Below are 21,038 nucleotides of genomic sequence, written 5' to 3'. Positions count from 1 at the left end.
TTCGATTACCAATGCGCATCACTAAACAGTCTCTGAATCAACATGTTCGATTACCAATTCACATCGCTAAACAGTCTCTGAATCAACGTGTTCGAATACCAATGCGCATCACTAAACAGTCTCTGAATCAATGTGTCGATTACCAATGCGCATCACTAAACAGTCTCTGAATCAACATGTTCGATTACCAATTCACATCACTAAACAGTCTCTGAATCAATGTGTTCGATTACCAATGCGCATCACTAAACAGTTACTGAATCAACGTGTTCGATTACCAATTCACATCGCTAAACAGTCTCTGAATCAACGTGTTCGATTACCAATTCACATCGCTAAACAGTCTCTGAATCAACGTGTTCGATTACCAATTCACATCGCTAAACAGTTACTGAATCAACGTGTTCGATTACCAATTCACATCGCTAAACAGTCTCTGAATCAACGTGTTCGATTACCAATTCACATCGCTAAACAGTTACTGAATCAACGTGTTCGTTTACCAATGCGCATCACTAAACAGTCTCTGAATCAATGTGTTCGATTACCAATGCGCATCACTAAACAGTCTCTGAATCAACATGTTCGATTACCAATTCGAATCACTAAACAGTCTCTGAATCACCGAGTTTGATTACCAATTTACATCACTAAACAGTCTCTGAATCAACGTGTTCGAATACCAATTCACATTGCTAAACAGTCTCTGAATCAACGTGTTCGATTACCAATTCGCATCGCTAAACAGTTACTGAATCAACATGTCCAATTACCAATTCACATCGCTAAACAGTTACTGAATCAACGTGTTTGATTACCAATTCGCATCGCTAAACAGTTATTGAATCAACATGTTTGAAATCTTGAATGATATTTTACTGACAGGTTGAAGATTCTGAGGGTCATCTTGGTCCAGGTGAGAGAGAATTCCTTGTGTCTCCTAACTTTGGTGCATCAGTAATGCAGGCAATCGGAAAGGCTGTACCACCTGATCACAGAATTGCACAAGCTAAGAAACCATTTGATTGGATGTTAGATGATCAATTCCACAACTTACAGGTGAGTACACAGTGAAATTATGTGTTTTTTTCTGATAATATTTTGTATTATCTGCTAGACAGATTTGAGACTGTAATAAAATAAATGACAAAAAAACACATATGCTAGCGATGTGTTGAAAAAAGAATGGTGCAGTTTAACGCATCAGAAAGTCTCCACTGACGACTGCCATTAATAGTCCCCGTTTGCAGTCCGAAAACGGGGACTTATGTTTTGACCTCCGTGCGTCTGTGTGTGCGTCCGAACCTGTATCTTAGAAATGCCTGGACCAATTACAATCAAACTTCACACATACATCATACATGATATCATACATATGCACATCAATTTGTTTCATGATCTGATTCAAGATGGTCGATTGGCTGTCATTTTTGTTTCTCGTTTGTTAACAGATGGATTTTGTTCAAACTTAGTATATACATTGGACATTAAAGGACCTTGATGCACATCATTTTGTTTTTCAGATAAGATTCATAGTGGCCGACTGGTGGCCATTTTGTTTTAATGAATGTGGTTCTAGTGCCATATCTCTGACTTGCTATGACTTATTATGTTCAAATTTTAAATATTCATTATACATCATGTCATAGATAGTGGTTTGACGATCCTATTAAAAATGGCCTAAAAAATCAAGCATTTCTGGCATCTTATGGATGGATTTTGTTCAAACTTGGTACATACATTAGACATTAAGGGTCATTGACTATGTTCAAATTTTATATATTATTTATACATGTATTCAAAATGGCTGATTTTGTTTTAATTAATGCTGTTCCAGAGCAATAACTCTCAATACTCGTTTGACGATCAGATACAAATGTCAATCATTTAAATGTTAAACAATCATCATAATCATATTCCTGACATGTTTATATTCCAGCTATATTACTATAAACAAAACTATATATCTTAAACTCGATAACTAACGGGGACTGTGCCATGCATGGCTTGTTTATTTTTGAAGTCACCTGCACAGTGAATGCTGTTTATGTACGAGAGTTGAGAAAGGATTATGCACTTGTAATTAAAATTACTAATAAATGAGAAGACAAAACACATCAAATGCACAGTGGCATACAAGCATTCATATCTCCCTGGTGTTTTTTAAATAAGTTCTCATTTTATCAAAAACTGAAGAAATCAGTGGAAAAATATAGTTTTTGATATTGCAGATTTTGTCATACCTATACCAGCCAAGTACCCCACCCCACCCCTCAGTGTGTAGGGGTCCATTCTCAGTTACCAGCCTCATGCAGGAGTCATTTCTATTTTACTTCTAATTCATTTTGTCTCCAGCTACTTGGTATTCATTATGAGTGGTTCCAAGAGATGTTTGAACGCATGCCAAAAGATGGGCGTGAAACCCAGTGGCGTACAATGGGTGAGCATGAAACACCAGAACTGTCACCATTACCGGAAAGAATGGATGAGATTTATTCCCCAATTCAGAGGCTGCTAGTGATGAGAGCTTTCAGACAAGATAGACTCATGCAAGCAGCTACTGTCTTTGTCACGTCTGTACTTGGCAAAAAGTGAGTCGTTTTCTATATTTTATACTTAATTTAAATATTAATCTCACACACTGTATTACTGTTTTATTATGTATAACATTTCTGACAAAGCATGGTATCCAATGTATTAGCATTCCTTTCCCAATGTTTTTTGTGCAGCACTGAATCAAATTTGATGTAAGCAATGTATTTTATACACATTGTATCAATCACTTATTTAACATAACACAGCAAGACGACCAATGCCCTTTTACTTTCATTTGGTTTATAGCATGCACTGAGCCCTCTAGTGTCAACTATGCTCCAAGTTATCCCCAAACTTCACATAAAGTTATAACGCTCAAATAATGAAAATCATTGTTTTCTTTTCTCTTTTTTTCATCTATCATGTCAGGTTACATTATTTTCTTTCTGATTTCAAAATATCTAGATATGTTGGTGATGTCCCCGCTGACCTTAACCAAGTACTACGTCAGACTTTCCCCACGTCTCCCATTATGTTGATGTATACAAATGAGAGTGAAACGCCAGAGAGAATGTTCTTAGAATGTGGTCTTAAGAAACAGATTGCCACCACTATAGTACCACTCTATAATGCAGGACATAATGAGGAACGAAAGGCACGAAAAGTTATCAAGAAAGCAATGGAGGAAGTAAGTTGCACATCAACTCGCAAGCACACTGTACAATTCTAATGACCATTAACTCCTCTGATGATTTTTCTACCAAATATAAATAAAAGCACTTATTTATTTATTAAAATCTACCAAATATAAATAAAAGCACTTATTTATTTATTAAAATCTACCAAATATAAATAAAAGCACTTATTTATTTATTAAAATCTACCAAATATAAATAAAAGCACTTATTTATTTATTAAAATCTACCAAATATAAATAAAAGCACTTATTTATTTATTAAAATCTACCAAATATAAATAAAAGCACTTATTTATTTATTAAAATCTACCAAATATAAATAAAAGCACTTATTTATTTATTAAAATCTACCAAATATAAATAAAAGCACTTATTTATTTATTAAAATCTACCAAATTCCGTCTACACATGGATGTTTGCTAAGGTTTGTGATTGAAACATGATTGAACAAGCACTGATCACATGGCTCTATTTTAGGTTTCACACACCAATTATAATTTGTATCAAAACATGGGTCCATTTATTTACATTCCTTGTTTTCTTTTCATAGGGTTCATATGTATTGCTACAGAATGGTCATAACTCATTGCATTTATTGAACTCACTGGAATCATTGCTTCTGGATGTTCAAAACCCTGATCCTAACTTCCGTTTGTGGATAACAGCTCAGATTACTCCCAAGATTCCAGTCAGACTTTTACAGATCTCAGCAAAGATAGTAGTGGATTCACCTAGGGTAAGTCACAGGCTTGTTTTGATCACTGCCCATTGTAATTCTGAAATATGTCTATCCTTCCTTTACTCTATAATATTCTAACATTTCTGTATACCTGTGATTGCTGACAATTAGTAAATCAACTTTTCTTATCTTGTTTGCAATCCAACCCTAATTGTGGTATGCCAACACACATCTCTCATTTGACAGCAGGTTCTTAGCCAGCCAAATGTTCATCTGTCATTTTACATAGGCACTCTAAATTTGAGAGACTAAATTTCAAAAAACCTGTCTTCTCGTGGTAGAAAATTTACAAAATAACAGACTGACTATAACCCTCATATTTTCATCCGCTCATCTCGTTATTGCTATATTCCGGTGCACAATTCTTTGAATACAGCGTATGATTTTCTTTTAATTGTCAATACATGTATGTTATATGGTTTATATATTCATAAAATATATGGTGTATTTTATGAAAGGACTATGGTTAATAAAAATTCATTGTTTTATCACTTGTCCTCCAGTATATGGGAGATCACTATAGCATGGCTTGAACTACAGTATTCTGATGGCACTCATAACTCAATATCAAAACTTCTAATATTATCCTACACATTATGAAAGCAATATCAGACACCAAATCAATGTGCATCTAAGAACTTAGATTTCCAACCCTGCACTTCATAATCTCACCTATTTAAACTGAGTGTATGGTCATTGCATAATTAAACTTTATGTGAAAATAAACATAATATGTTAAAAAACTATAAAAACATGTCACATTGATTTGAACTACTAGTATTTAGTTTGACTGTTTACAGTAATAGCCTAGCACTAAATGTTAGAATTATATATATGTGTTTAACAAGGAATCCACTTTCTATGTAATCGTAAACTATGTATGGTGTCTAGTAATGCATGTCTTATTCTGTGTTTTGGGTAACTTTCATGTTACTTGAATTCAGAAATAAAGATTTTAGCTCTTGCATGTCAGCTGAATCAATTTCTCACATCAAAATAAAAAGTATATTTAATTTACTAGCTACTTCTACATGTTTGTATGAATCTCAGCCAAATCCAGGAAGAACAAGCACTGAAAGTTATTTTTTATGCTATTTTTTTTTTTTTGATCTAAAAGTAAATGAAAGATAAGCACTTTACATGTTTGTCAATGTATGTTGTGATTGTTGTTGTCCACATTGCTTGCTTCTTTCTAGAAATTGAAAGACTCTATGATCTATTCCATGTCCTTGTTATTAGACACTGAAAATCTGAAAGTAAGTCTGGCATGTCTCTGCCATGTCGGTTGTTGCTGTGTTCTGGCATGTCAATTGTTGCTGTGTTATATTATGCATGTTGTCATAGATTAGATTGCATGACATTTACTTTATATTATGACATGTGTGTTTTTGTGATCTATATTAGAGTTATGTTATTGTTAAAATTTACAATAGTAAAACATTTCAAGATTGTTAATTTACCAATAGAGTAATTCCATGTAAAAACCAGACATTTTCAATCCAATTCTTTTTAGAAAAAACTTACTATAATCAGAACACTTGGAAGTGCTTTGTAAACCATTTTGTTGTGTGTGCTTAAAAATGGATGCTATATAAAGAAATAAAATCTGGGTTATCAAGCTTGAAGGGAAATTTACCACCTTAGGCTCAAACAATAAAATAAAATATTTTGATATCCTATGCTATGAAAGAATGCATAGAACTTTGTTTACAATGCTAGATGAATTAGCAAAACAGTAGAATATCTTGTGCAGTAAACATTCTACATGTATTCTGGTTCTATATATGATTGATTTATTCCAAAAGTGTGGTGGGTAGATTTCACAGATAATAAATGATCCTTGCAAACGACTTTACCAGAGTTACGTGAAAAGACTTAAGTAGAGGAATCTGTTGTATAAAATAGAGTAATAGTCAGTGGATAATAATATTTGAAATGAATGCACCAAAATGTCAGTCACTATAATGATAAATTAAACTTATGTGGACTTCAAACAAACATCAATTGTTGTTATGAAAATATTGGTGGAACATGGTCCTGAAATGCTTCTTATGAAAATTATTTTATTTATTATTTTAAAGTTTTAACTTTTGATCATGTTAAGTTTCCTAAGGTTTAACAGTGTTCTGTACACAATGTACAATTTAATAAATGTTCTGTGGTACTATATGGTTTCTGTGTGTGTATGTTTTACTTGTATTGAATCGTAATGTTGCTAATTTAATATTTTGTACTAGTTGTTAAATTGATGACTTTTATTTCAAGACACGTGACAACTTGTGATCCTTCTCACAAAGTAATGGTTACAATGGGTTTTTGTTTTAAATCCTATATTGAAAGTGTCAAAAAAATAAATCAAATCAAGGTTTTATTTTTATTTGTTTTTCCAGCTGACACTGTCAGTGATTGTTGTGAACATTATAATGCGCTCACACAAAATCTGGCTCCTGTTAATTTACTTTATAGAAAAAAGACAACTTTGTGAAAGAACATTTATCTATAGTATATATTTTTTTTTTTCATCAAAAATATAAAAAACAATTTGGAACCTTCTTTGCATTACCTTGCGGTACTTTAAGTTTAGTATAAATGTTGCTAAGAATTACCGGTAATAGCTATAAGTCTGATTTCATGCAAGGTTCACTTTATCCATTCGCTACCGGTAGTAATGTATTCAGATTTTGCATACACCACTATTTGGTTACAACCCGAACCCATCATAACACTATGCAGACATTTTCTTCACATAGGTATTCTTAAGAGCATTTCTCCGTCCAAGACAGAGGAAGCTTTCTAATCCTTTTGCATCTGTAAGTGACCATTGTGCAGTGCCAACCAATCAGGTGTAGAATGCTACCTCTCCCACAAACCACCTAAATATTGAGTTTTTTTAAAGCAATTTTTTTGTCTTCTTGTCTTGCACTGTCATGCATGGTGATATGATGTGTTTATATTCACAGATTGCTTCATGATAAATATAATTTGAACTTGACCTCTATATTACCTTCATTCATAATTATTCAATTTGAGATAAACTTATAAATCTCTATCCGCTAAACTAAAACATACACAAAAATTCAAAGTTCTCCATACTACATTTTTAATTGCCAACCGGTTTTTGTCAAAGAAAATTCTGTAACCAGTTGAAAATGGTGTAGTCAATTATTGCAGAGCTTACCACAAATGAGAACTGTATGACCATTTATTCTGTGAATAAGAACTGGTAGACATTGTTAGACAAGTAATTGAAGTTAAAGGGGCACCTTCTAGTTAAGCCTAATCTCACAACAAATTTACTTTCTGGATTAAAATAACAATGGATAACAAAAGATAGATTAACATTGTAAACAACATAAACAATAGTGTCCCATGATTCTTTGGTGCAGTCCATGGGATTGAGCGGTTCCCCTTTAAACATTTTATAATAATTGTTTCAAGCCATGGTTCGACACAAAATTATAACAACTGGTCTATTGTGAGGCGTATTCATTGCTATTAATTATTCATGATATGTAGTGATGTTATGGAACCCAGGAATGTAACTTCAAAAAGTAGAAAGTGAATGTGCACTTGTGCAAAGAGTTCTACACGTCATGTCACATATATAGTTGCGTTGTAGAACATGTCAGATCAAAAGTTGCATTACATATAACTCATTAGCATATTTATCACCTTAAAAGCGTGGTGACAACTACAGAGGGCATGACAAGAACAGACCAGTCGTGGAAATTTCGCATCAATGTGAGAGATTCAACAAACTCATTTTTTGAGAAAACAATAAAATTCCATGACTGGACCAGTCTAGGTGTAGATGTAGGTATACAAGTATTGATTTATTATGGCCATAAGTGGGTCACCTTTAATACAACTCTCTGGATTAGAAGCTTCTTTTCTTGTCTGTATATTGTGAATATTTTATAGTATGCTTACCTGCTCGTTGACCAAAAGTCAAAATCTATTTTGTATGGTTTTTGATATTGTGACAATAATAAAACCTGGTATAGTTTAGATGTGACCTTTTCATATTTGTTAAGTGCAAGATTCTCTGTTACTGTTACAATTATTCTCAGTATGTCACAGTATATCATGTTATATTCACCTTGTAGTAACATCCAGTAAATTAGTAATTTGACACTTTGTGTGTGTGTGTGATTGTAAATGATCAGTAAATGCTAGCAAGTAAATTGAACAGTGTTCATCTAAATACACGACAAGAATGGAACATTTCACAGTGTGTAAACTATTAGGTACAAAATTCTTTGTTTAATTTGGAAATGTAGTTTCTCTTTAGTTAACATATAACTCTCTGTACATTCTGATATTTGTTGTGCTATTTTGACAGGTCATGAAGGATAATATGATTCGTGCACTTTGTGTGCTTGATGCTGAGACATTGAAGTCAAGTACACGTACTGAGTGGCCTCCCATGATTCACAACTTGTGTCTATTACATGGTGCTATCAGACTCAGGGCAAGGTTTGGACATGCTGGCTGGAATAGACCTTATAGTATGGATTTTGGAAGTACTGAACTTTTTGTGAGTACGATACTTGTTTTGACCTTTGACGCAAATAGCCATCAAGAATTTGTTGAGTGATAAAACCACAAGACTTTGCACCTCAAGTAGTGTCCTATTCCTCATCATGTCCACTGTTTCCCTTGACATGTGTAACTATGGTATTTGAAGCACTACATGCAATAACAAGAGAGAACATAACACTATTTTATTTTAGTGACGAAAACAAATCTTGTGGATCTTGTTCATGCTCTCAAGAAGATCTTGATGGCAATTTGCATTTAAATATCTCAGTCTGAGTCACTAGTCCAGAATACTTTGAGAAGGTGTGTCTAATTATGATGTCCACTAGTAATACTGACAGGAAGGTATTTTACTTTTTTATTTTTTTCTGCTGTCTGTTTTTTGTACATACATATAGCCATAGAGGGACTGTGATATAGCAGTCTTTTTTGAATTTTGAATAATGTACCAGATTAGCAGACAGACTAACTAGAGCTCTTTTAAAATAAAGAAGTCCCAATTATTTAGATTTCTATTGAACTGACATATATGTGACATTGTTTTCTGTTTACAAATCATAGGAAGGTTTAATGATTGCAGCAGTAGCATTCAAGGATACACCATTACCAGACGGGGAGGGTTTGAGAGGTGTTTCTTGGCTAGGTATCAGATATCTACTTACTGAAATCACCTATGGTAGTCATATCATGGATGATTTTGATCAAGTCAGTTTAGCAGCTTTAATTGAATACTGGGTTGGACCTAATGCTGTTAAGAGAGAATTTGAGGCTACTAAATGTAAGTATACAGTCTGTATTTTGAATGCTGTCTAATCATGTCACATGTTACATTTGTACGGTTCTGAAGATATAAGTTGAGGTTAATATTAAGAGTTTTTGATAACAATTCCAAAATGCAAAATAATTTGTCTAAGATCACATGTACTGTATAATCTGTATTAGAAGCCATAACTTCTATTAAAATAGTACAATACAACAAAGGTGATGCGGCTTCTATCAGAGTATCCACACATATGAGAAATAGTGAATATTTAGTTCAAAAAGAATGATTATGGCTTTTATTAGGAATGCGGCTTCTAATACAGATTTTACAGTACTCCTATTCTACACCAATGCAACATACTACTAGTTGTATTTTATGTCATTGTTATGTAAGAAAGTACTTGTACGTGCAGTACTTACAAGATGTTTTCAAGCTTTGTTACTTCCACCACCAGATTTCTTGTCCAAATTTTCTGCATTTTGTTCTTATATTCTTCAATATTTCTAGAAATGAACCCTAATTTTGGAGCCAGCTAACAGTCAATTATCACTTTTTACTCAAAAAATTTGGCTATTTTTGTCTCAAAGACTATTTTGTAAATTTGTGATGAAAGGAGGGAACCGGTGGTAAACAGGTTATATCCAGCATTAAGATAACAGTTTTTGTCTTTATATATCCAGATATATAAATTGTTGCATTCATGTCACATGATGGGACACAGAGTTTATACAGTCCTGAAATACTACAAACCTCTTCTACATTTGATAAACTTAAGCCTTTGAAACAGTTTAATTATTTCTATACGTGACTCTGACTGCATATGTTTTATTCTCTTCCTGTATTGTCAGTGTTGCTTATTTTTTATGTCTTCAGAATTTAATAGCAATAAAAATTCTATTTTGTTATATTCTACATTGATCCCACCAGTGAAATACAAGATCCCAGCTGCATTCTTCAATCCAAACATCCGTGTTGCCAATCTGTTACAAGCTTTGGAGAATCTACCAAATCATGCACTAGATGTACCAGAAGCTTGCAGTATACACTTTTCAATGGAGGTAAGACACAATATACTGCTATTTCTACCAATACCTTGATGTGTATTTCCATGCAATTGTATTGTTTTCTGATGAAAAATGTCTACATATATAACCAGAACCCATTTCAGTCATACTGCTAACCACAAAACCTCCCTGCCCCTGCCCACCGTCCCACTAGCATATCCATTCTCAAACCTGAATCATTTAATACTATATTGACAAGAAAATGGACCATTTTCTTGGTGCAGACCCAGAATGAGTGGATGCTATTTTTCTAATCTTCTCCTCCCCTCACACATTGGTTAACAAAGCCTAATCTCTAATCTTCATCGACCTATCAAGAAAGGTGTTAAGTCTAGTTAGTTAACTAACTTATTGTTAGAGGTTGAATGGAAACATTGAGAGAAAATTTTTTGTGAGTCTCAAAATCACAAAATTTTGTAACAATGAAAATTTCACTAAGGTCCTTATAAAACAGAAAGTCACAGCGACTTTTCTAAAATGCTGTCCTCATGAACACCAATAAGTCATCAAATCATGAAAATGAAAAGTAAAAATATATATTTTATCGGATCAGCACATTAAAACTACCCGAAAGCGTTCCTTAAGCACCCACCCCCACCATAGTCCTAACTGAACCCTTACCTGAACCTTCAGATAACTGTGTCCTGAAGAGAAGTATATACAATTAAAATAGGGATGGGTCGCTGAAGGTGGGAAAAGCTAGATTTGAAAAATGCTTACTAAACCATTTAATCCCATTTAACTCAAATTATCTAATCAATTGATTGATTGATTTGGGAGAATGGGGTCCTTTCAGTGGGAAACAGTTGAAAGAAAAACACAAGCATTTTTATCACAATATAGCAGTATGTCATGAAATGATTTGTTGTTTTTTCCAAATTAATAAATAAACCATCTAATTGACCCATTCCAATCATCTGACTGAAATATTCCAATTATTTGATCAATTAATTCAAATCATTGCAATGTAATTAATTCACATGGTAATTTTTAACATTTGCTAACATGTTTGATTGCTTTAATAGATCATTGTTTCTCAACTGTGAAAAATAAAATCCAGTAATAACATCTTGTATTTCATAAGACAATGTGTGTAACTGCAACTATCATTGCAATAATTCTTTCTAACAACTAACTTGGGTTCAAGTGATTGCCATGTTTTTTTCCAGTTTCCCTTATATTATGTGGAATCCCAGACTTGTTTCTGTTATGTGGATTTTAAAGTTGCTATAAAAATGCATTTTATATTTCCATTCCTGCCCACTTGTGCTTTATTTCAAAGAGATATTAAAAACCTTTTTCATTCAGTCAAATAAAACATTCCACACCCTGATATCAAATTCATTTATGAAAAAATTATTCATATTTTGTTCTAACCTTGTCATTCTTTTTGACTATTTTTGTTGTTGTAAATTTCATTTATGTTATGATGGTTAAAAGGATGAAGGAAAACCTATGGTAAGGCATAGAGGTGTTACTGTAATGTGGTAGACAAGGTCATTTTACTTTGATCAGACAATGCAACTTTTTTATTTTCTAACTTACTTATTATATAGTTGTTAATAGTAGAAATAATATAATGATTGCAACACATACCCATTAATTTATATTGGTTTTTAACTTTATTGTTAGACATATTACTTCAGTGTTTTTTAATGTTATTGCTTTGCTGCACAATGAATCTCACATCTGCTGATGTATGCTCATTTTTAAACACACCATGCTTTATAATAAGAGAACTTTATTTGACTGTTCACAGTCCACTTTTTCACTGTAATGGACTGACCCATCGATGCTTAATACCTTTCATTTCCAGCTGCTATCCTTCTAATAATAACAGAATAACATTTGACAGGGGAATCAATATTTGGTGATGGGACAGAGACCCTGGTACACAGTGTATGTATCAGCCTGACTATGTAGTAATATATACTAATAATTTGACTTGCAGACCAATTTAGGTGATGATCAGTATGTGTTTACAAGACTTAATGCTATCATAGATGCCATGCCAGAGACTCCTACTTTAAGTCATGCATTGATAGAGAGACCGCCAACACCTCAGACAGGTAAGAAATCATTTCATTGAGTGGCAAAAATAATCTAGGTGAAACACTGCAGGTAATCTGACTGATTTGGTTTTTAGCTCCTGTGTATGTGATGATAATGAATGATGTGATAATGAATTTGGTGTGTCTGTCTGTCTGTCTGTCTGTCTGTGTGTGCAAAAGCTTCAAAACCTCCTGAGCGAATTTTGATCAAATTTGGTACTTAGGTACTGTGGGATAATGTGCAGACATGATTGATTTTGGAACAGTGTCCGTGCATATTAAGTAGCTAATTTGCATATTGTCTCATTTCAATCTGTGTAAGCAAAATTTCAAAAACTTCTCAGCAGATTTTGATAAATGTTACATCAAATGTTAAATGTATGTGTCTGTTCTCTTTAATCCTAAAAGATGCATTGATGTCACTGTTGTTATGACAGTAATAAATCAGTGAATTTATCACTATATTTTCTTAGATGTAGCTATATCAGTTCAGATGGCACTTATACAAAGGATAATTGCATATTGGTATTTGACTGGGTTCCTCATTACTTTTCAGGTCCGTCTTTAGTTAATGTTACATCAGTTGCCTCAACAATGGCTGTGGATGTGGCCAACCAGGGTGTTTATGCCAGTGCTAGCTTCATAGCAGCAAAGAATAGAAAAGATACAGAAATCTGGGAGATTTGTCATACATTGCTTCCTAAACTACCCAGGGGGTGGAACAGGGTAAGTGGCATCAGAGAATTTATTAGACAGTACAAGTCTGGTGAATCATACAACTGCTTGCATGTAGTTAACATTAACTGTTCTTCTCTGCAACATATCATGAGAAATGATGGCATATACAAACAAGAAAACTAACAGTTTCTAAAGAATTGAGTTTGACGTTTTTTTGACCAAGCTGACTAAGCTCTGTAAAAGCATTAGTCTCCACCAAACCAGCTTCAATGAATCTTAAATTCGTTAACTAACAGGGACTGTGCCATGCATGGCTTGTTTCAAAAATGATTTAATAGTATGCATAATTTATTGTACTATTCAGGATTACATTGCTGAGAGAGTTAAGAAGATTGGTGGTGACACTCCATTCAATCGATTTATGTTGAGAGAAATAGATATGATGATAAATCTGCTTGCAGAAATCAGACTGTCCTTACAGGTAAGCATGTAGAACTGGGTTAGGTATCAGACTGTCTTTACAGGTAAGCATGTAGAACTGGGTTAGGTATCAGACTGTCTCTACAGGTAAGCATGTAGAACTTGGTTAGGCATCAGACTGTCTTTACAGGTAAGCATGTAGAACTGGGTTAGGCATCAGACTGTCTTTACAGGTAAGCATGTAGAACTTGGTTAGGTATCAGACTGTCCTTACAGGTAAGCATGTAGAACTGGGTTAGGTATCAGACTGTCCTTACAGGTAAGCATGTAGAACTTGGTTAGGTATCAGACTGTCCTTACAGGTAAGCATGTAGAACTGGGTTAGGTATCAGACTGTCCTTACAGGTAAGCATGTAAAACTGGGTTAGGTATCAGACTGTCGTTACAGGTAAGCATGTAAAACTGGGTTAGGTATAAGACTGTCCTTACAGGTAAGCATGTAGAACTGGGTTAGGTATCAGACTGTCCTTACAGGTAAGCATGTAAAACTGGGTTAGGTATCAGACTGTCGTTACAGGTAAGCATGTAAAACTGGGTTAGGTATAAGACTGTCCTTACAGGTAAGCATGTAGAACTGGGTTAGGTATCAGACTGTCGTTACAGGTAAGCATGTAAAACTGGGTTAGGTATAAGACTGTCCTTACAGGTAAATACAAAAAACTGAAGTATAGATTTTAGAGGCATACATCTGGCAGTATAATAACGAAATGTCATGTACTAATATTGAATCTTTATAAAAACATCAAATAAACTCTTTTATTTCGTTAGACACTAAAACAAATAACAGAGAATCCAGTTGGATTGTTTGGGGATAGATTATCAGAGAAGTTACTGTCCATAGCAGATGATCTATACAATCAACGTGTACCTGAGGCTTGGCGTAAACTGGCTGGTGACTCAGCCCCACCATCAAACTGGCAACTGGCATCCTGGTTTGCTGACCTGCAACAAAGGTGTCAACATTTTGAAAGAATATTGGTCTTGGTAAGTCAACATAATAGAAATCAGATGATATCTTTTTTCTTATGTCTGTTGTGTTCTCAATATCCATATACAATTGACTGTTCAATTCCAAACAAGCTCATTATTTTTTTTATCAAACTAATTTATTTGAAAGTCTACATGAAAACATGTCAACATAAAAATGGTGCATGATTATCAAATATGGCATATTCAAATTGCTCTATCATAACAGATTTACTGTTACTGCAGTTATTTATTACATTTAATTTTATTTATTTTGCAGGGACGGGATAAGTTCCCTGCATTCTGGCTTGGTGCATTTTTCTACCCAAGAGCATTACTGGCTATGATTAAACAAGAAGCTATGCGAATATATGGCTCGCAGACTAGCCAGGTGGAACCATTCGTATTCCAAACTGAAATCACAGCAAGGGATAAAGATCATGTAAGTATATCAGATTCAGTTACTGGTAACATAGTGGTTGTTGCTACAGATTCAGTATGGACCATGGGAAGTTTTGATGTATTTTCATATGTACTGCATGTAATACTGTATTAATAATATATCATTTACTTCTTATTTTACCTAGGTGAGAGACCCTCCCCAAGAAGGTGTATTTGTACATGGAATCTTCATGTGGGGCTGTACATGGGAGAAAACAACCGGTGAACTACATGACACCCCACCAAAACATGGTCCAACCCCTCTACCTATTGTCCATATCTTGTGCATGCCTCAGAGTGAAAAACCTGCACTAAATGACCCACAGAAAGCAGCTGAGACTTATGCATGCCCAGTATACCCGTCACGGATATGTCCCCGTGAACCTGTAATGGTCATGGATGTCCGTCATGACAGTGTACCCGCACAGCGTTGGGCACTGCGTGGTCTCTCAGCTACTATCAGGCCTTACTGACCCCTTGTGTCATGAATCAATCAATGCATGTTTATTGCTTTTCGAACTGTGTGTGAACCCTTCTGAAGTGTGGCTAATGCTACCATGGCTATAAATAACACTAATATGCAATAAGCATGCAATACTTTATGCTTTATAAACTGAACACTAATTATCATAATGCAAATACACATCCACAGCACATGAGCAAAATAATATATACCTTGTCTTCTTTTCATCAACTTTATATAATTACCTTTGTTTACAATTCACAACCAATATCCGTAGTAAAACAAATGGTAGGATGTCATGTAGTGTACCAGGCTGATTTCTGCCTGTGTTCATTGCCGTTACACTAACTACTGCTAATCACAGCACAAATCACATCACTTGGTATCCCAAGCAGTTTGCTTTCAACTCAAAATATGAATGTCTCCTCCCATGTTAAACAATTTAACATCACCAAATCCAATTGCTAGCAAACACAAAAATAAACATGTTCCCAGCAAACTTCTGTTGATATGTTCACTTTGCAAACAGCTGATTTAGATCATCGATAATGTTGAGTGTGTTTCCGTCTTTGAAGCTTACTAGGAGCATGTATAATTTATAATTTATTAATTCCTGATATGATGTACTAAACATACTAATTGTCTTGCCACTTAGAACTAATGGGATCACATTCTAATTCTTTCTAGACTAGTGTTATAGTGATTGAGAGTGATCATATCGAATTAATTCATAGAAGGGTCCACCATACTTGTTTTCGGAGTCAGCATGGGTTTATTGTAAGGCCTCTATGGTTGCATGGTTTTCAGTATGTGATGCATGCACAAAAATGACTACAGATAGGGATATTCTACTTTCACTTCAAAGCTCTGTTAATAATATTTTTTGTAGATAATTTTCTGTATTCATATGATTTGTGTAACAATTTATTGTGAATTGTATGAAATATTATACCAGTCAAATTTCTGTCCAAATCTCATTTTAACATTTCTTGAATTTTCTAATTGTTTCTATTTGACTTTTGTATGAATTGGAACAACTGGATTGTTGAAATAAATCAGCTTTGCTACAATGAATAACCAAAATTTCACCACATTTATTTTATATTTATTAGCCCAAAACAGTGTGTGTAATAGTACAATATCTTGTGTCACTTCCTGTTCGATATGGGACTTGTAGTAATGTATGCAACACATATAAAATATCACGCCGTTTAAAGCGCGGTAGTCGTAGCGCTGCGCATGTGCGAGATATATGGGTCTCATATAAACAAAGATGGCGACTTTGACTGTTGCGCAGATCAACGAATACGAACTGAGACGTTTCCAAGCTTTAATTACATAATTTTCATGTTATTGGAAGGCATCGAAGAAGTCACCGTCAGTAATCTGTGCAAGTCGCGCCCAGGTCAAACCTCATACTTGTGATTTCCATTTGAAGAGCGCATTGGATTGTGGGAAAATCAATGTTTATTAACACAAATGTGGCACATGCGCAGCGCAACGACTACCGCGATTTAAACTTTGTAAGGACAACACAGGGTTGGTTGCTGTCACTGACTGTTACTTTCAAAATTCTATTCTTCACTAATATACCTAGTAGTTCACCATTTTGTTTATTGTCTAATCATAGACCCTCTAGTGATAGTTATATACTACCAAACAAAGGGCAACAACATCGATGAGCGGTGTAAGGTGGGCGTGTTCCTAGCAACCATTACCATGACAACATGTAGCAACTAGTTCAAAACACTGTATTTCTTAATCTTTTAGCTCTGCTATTATTAAAAATGGCATTAATTTCTTAAAACAATTTAACTTTACCTTATGTATACAAACCTCCAGAGACAAGCTCCCAGTCAATCTAAACACTGCCCTCTATCAGCACAACAGTCTTGCAACAAAGATTACAGTAGAAATGAAGATGGATATTCAAATCATTTACATTTTTTTGTATAGATGACCAAATGTTATTTTAGACATTAATGCATGGGTAAAGTGCCTATACACAAGGCTAATGTTATGTCAAATTTGATGTGAAAACTAAGAGTCAAGTTATCAACATGATGGGGATGTAAAAAATTACGTTGTATGATGCCCAAAAATCCTCAGTGAGAGACCATCAGAGGCTTAGGCTCACAAGAAATGAGACGTATTTGACATTTTGCTTATGACCCTGGGTAAGTTTAGTCTTGTAATGTAAGCCCCGAGATTCACTGGACTTCAATAGAAAGCACCGTCGAGAGAACTGTACGCAACATCACAACCATTTTTGTTCACTTTTTATTTAATGTACAACATTTGTATATAGTGTATACGCTATGCTTTTACATTAATGACAGAAAAAATGTTTATTAAAAATAACAAGCCATGCATGGCACAGTCCCCGTTAGTTATCGAATTTAAGATATAGTTTTGTATATAGTAATATAGCTGGAACATAAACATGTCAGAAATATGATTATGATGTTTGTTTAACATTAAAATGATTGACATTTGTATCTGATCGTCAAACGAGTATTGAGAGATATTGCTCTAGAACAGCATTAATTAAAACAAAATCAGCCATTTTGAATACATGTGTAGTGTGAATATATAAAATTTTAACATAATCAGTCAAAGCAATGTCACAGATATGGCACTAGAACTGCATTCATTAATACATAATGGCCATCAGTCGACCATTTTAAATCCGATCTGAAAAATTAAATGAAGTGCATCAGGAACCCATAATGTATGTACCAAGTTTGAACAAAATCCATCAGAAATGCTTGATATTTGATGATTTTTTTAGCACAAAAATGGCCACCATTCTTCAGCCATTTTGAATAGGATCGTCAAACCGATATGTCTGTATATTTTGCATCTTTCATGTATCTGAAAAACAAAATGATGTGCATCAAGGTCCTATAATGTCCAACGTATATACAAGGTTTGAACAAAATCCATCTGTAAACAGCTGGGAAATGCTTGATTTTGATGATTTTTTAGCACAAAAATGGCCGCCGTTCGGCCATCTTGAATCAGATCATGAAACATGCATATGTATAATATCATGTATGATGTACATGTGAAGTTTGATTGTGATTGGTCCAGGCATTTCTAAGATACAGGTCCAGAGGCACACACAGGGGTCAAAACATAAGTCCCCGTTTTCGGACTGCGTCCGAACGGGGACTGAAAACAAGCAGCCTCTCGGCTGAAATAGCTCTGCTGTTAGCAATGCACATTTCAATTAAAGAACTGAAGATATCATTAGAAAATGAATAATATGTATAGTATCAAAGCAATCAGACTTGCAATTTTTAACAAGAAGTCGAAAATATCACTTTTTACCAAAAATTAAAAAAATATTCACTAAAATTAGAGAATTAAAGATATCATCACGAAATGAACAAATCTGAGAGAGTTCCCCCATGTAGTACCTATATATGTAATATCAAAGCAATTGGACTTGTGGTTTTTAACAAGAAGTCGAAAATATCACTTTTTACCAAAAATGACAAAAATATTCACCAAAATTAGAGAATTAAAGATATCATTACAAAATGAACAAATCATAGAGAGGTCCACCCATGGTACATATACACCAAGTATCAAAGCATTCAGGCTTGTAGTTTTCAAGAAGTCGAAAAAGTAAAACATTGACACGGACGACGACAATGGACAATCACTCATATGATAAGCTCCGCTCAACAAAGTCAACAGCGGAGCTAATAAAAAATCAAAGAAAGCTTAGAAAGAACTCCCATGTGCTGAGAGTATTGGAGACACATTAAATATAATTTGAAATTACTTAGCTGAAAACTAATTATGCAAATCAGAAAATGAATATGAACAGATTTGAGTGTAAAACTAATGAGGTATGCGCAATGTAACAGAAAATCTATGTACCAAGTTTAATTGAAATGTGATTAGAACCAAAAAATTATGAAATATTACGCTAATTAGGGAATTAATATGAACAGATTTTTACCCCAAACTAATTAGGTTTGTACTTTGTACTAAGTTTCATTAAAATGGAATAATTAGTACTTTAGATATCAGTGTGAAAGCTTAAAATTGGTTAATTATGCAAATTGGGTAATTAATATGTACTGATTTTAACCCACAATTATCCAGGTCTGTCTATTGTCCTACAGCATCCATGTACAAACATTCATTGATATGTGATGATTAGTACCTGAGATATCAGTGTGAAAGTTGGAAATTGGTTAATTATGCAAATTAGGTGATTAATATGCATAAATATTTACCGAAAACTAATTGGGTCTCTGCATAATTCTAGATTCATTGAAATGTGATGATTAGTACTTTAGATATCAGTAGAAAAGCTGAAAATTAATTATGCAAATTAGGTAATTAATACGCACAATTATTTACCCTGAAACTAATCAGGTCTCTGCATAGTCCTAAAGGATCTATGTACCAAGTTTCATTGAAATGCGATGATTACTTGAGATACCCATGGAAAAGCTGAAAATTAACAAATTAGGTGATTAATATGCACAAATATTTATCCGAAACAATCTCTGCATAGTCCTTGAGTATATAAGTACCAAGTTTCATTGAAATGTAATGCTCACTACTTATATCAAAAGCTGAAAATTAATTAATTATGCAAATAAGTAATTATATGTACTGATATTACCATAAAAACTATCAGGTCTGTGCAGTGTCATATGACATCTATGTACCAAGTTTCATTGAAATGTGATGATTAGTACTTGAGATATCAGTGGAAAAACTGAAAATTGACTAATCATTATGCAAATTGGGTAATTAGTATCCACGGATTATTACCAAAAACTAATCAAAACCTAGCATTAGTTCAAAGCATCTATGTACCAAGTTTCATCAAAATCCAAGGAGTGGTTGTTTAGATATCAGTGGAACAGTCATGGAACCACTAAAAAATAGCTAATTATCATGCAAATTAGGTAATTAATATGCATGTATTTTTACCAAAAACTAATCAAATCTGCGCATATGTTCAGAGCATCTATGTACCAAGTTTCATCAAAATCCAATGAGTGGTTCTTTAGATATCAGTGGAACAGTCATAGAACAGCTAAAAATTAGCTAATTATCATGCAAATTAGGTAATTAACGAGCATGGATTTTTACCAAAACCTAATCAAATCTGCGCATTGGCCCAGAGCATCTATGTACCAAGTTTCATCAAAAACCGATGAATGGTTCTTGAGATAGCAGTGGAACAGTCGGACACACATACACACACACATACACACATACAGACACACTAACTGCAAAGACTCCCATTTTGTGCTTCGCACATGGGAGTCAAAAAAAGATTAATAGTTACAGCTATTGCTGTTTCAGCTATCACATTTGAGATTAAATGTTGGAAGTTTATCACTGCTCACTTGTGTGTCACAGTAAACCAGGTAACATTAAACAATTATAAAATTAACTCTCTATTTTATGCAGATGACCTAGTATTGATTTCAACAACACAATTAGGTTTGCAAAATGCATTAAATAAACTATCTGAATACTGCCACAAATGGAAACTCCAGGTAAATCTTAATAAAACCAAAGTTATGATTTTCAAAAAGGGAGCAATGAGAAAGAGAGAGTTATTTCAATTCCAAGAACAAAATA

At 33.9% G+C, this 21,038-nt stretch overlaps 1 protein-coding gene across 1 annotated transcript in view; it reads left to right on the top strand.

Moving 5' to 3' along the window:
- The window catches only part of LOC102804440 (dynein axonemal heavy chain 5-like), a 170,322-nt gene extending 153,823 nt beyond the window's left edge, over window positions 1-16,499 (top strand). Inside the window, exons 73-87 of the mRNA XM_085505137.1 lie at window positions 886-1,059; window positions 2,356-2,591; window positions 3,001-3,223; window positions 3,783-3,968; window positions 5,168-5,227; window positions 8,314-8,508; window positions 9,072-9,288; window positions 10,201-10,331; window positions 11,778-11,795; window positions 12,289-12,406; window positions 12,945-13,114; window positions 13,431-13,547; window positions 14,315-14,530; window positions 14,793-14,954; window positions 15,100-16,499. Coding sequence (XP_085361263.1) covers window positions 886-1,059; window positions 2,356-2,591; window positions 3,001-3,223; window positions 3,783-3,968; window positions 5,168-5,227; window positions 8,314-8,508; window positions 9,072-9,288; window positions 10,201-10,331; window positions 11,778-11,795; window positions 12,289-12,406; window positions 12,945-13,114; window positions 13,431-13,547; window positions 14,315-14,530; window positions 14,793-14,954; window positions 15,100-15,426 — 2,550 coding nt within the window. The 3' untranslated portion in view covers window positions 15,427-16,499. The remainder of the gene's footprint in view (window positions 1-885; window positions 1,060-2,355; window positions 2,592-3,000; window positions 3,224-3,782; window positions 3,969-5,167; window positions 5,228-8,313; window positions 8,509-9,071; window positions 9,289-10,200; window positions 10,332-11,777; window positions 11,796-12,288; window positions 12,407-12,944; window positions 13,115-13,430; window positions 13,548-14,314; window positions 14,531-14,792; window positions 14,955-15,099) is intronic.
- Window positions 16,500-21,038: the final 4,539 nt, after the last annotated feature.

Source organism: Saccoglossus kowalevskii, chromosome 11 (genome assembly GCF_978046115.1).
Source record: "Saccoglossus kowalevskii chromosome 11, keSacKowa6.1, whole genome shotgun sequence".
NCBI classification, from domain to species: domain Eukaryota; kingdom Metazoa; phylum Hemichordata; class Enteropneusta; family Harrimaniidae; genus Saccoglossus; species Saccoglossus kowalevskii.
The sequence above is the reverse complement of the archived record's forward strand: the minus strand, read 5'-3'. Positions and strand labels throughout refer to the sequence as shown.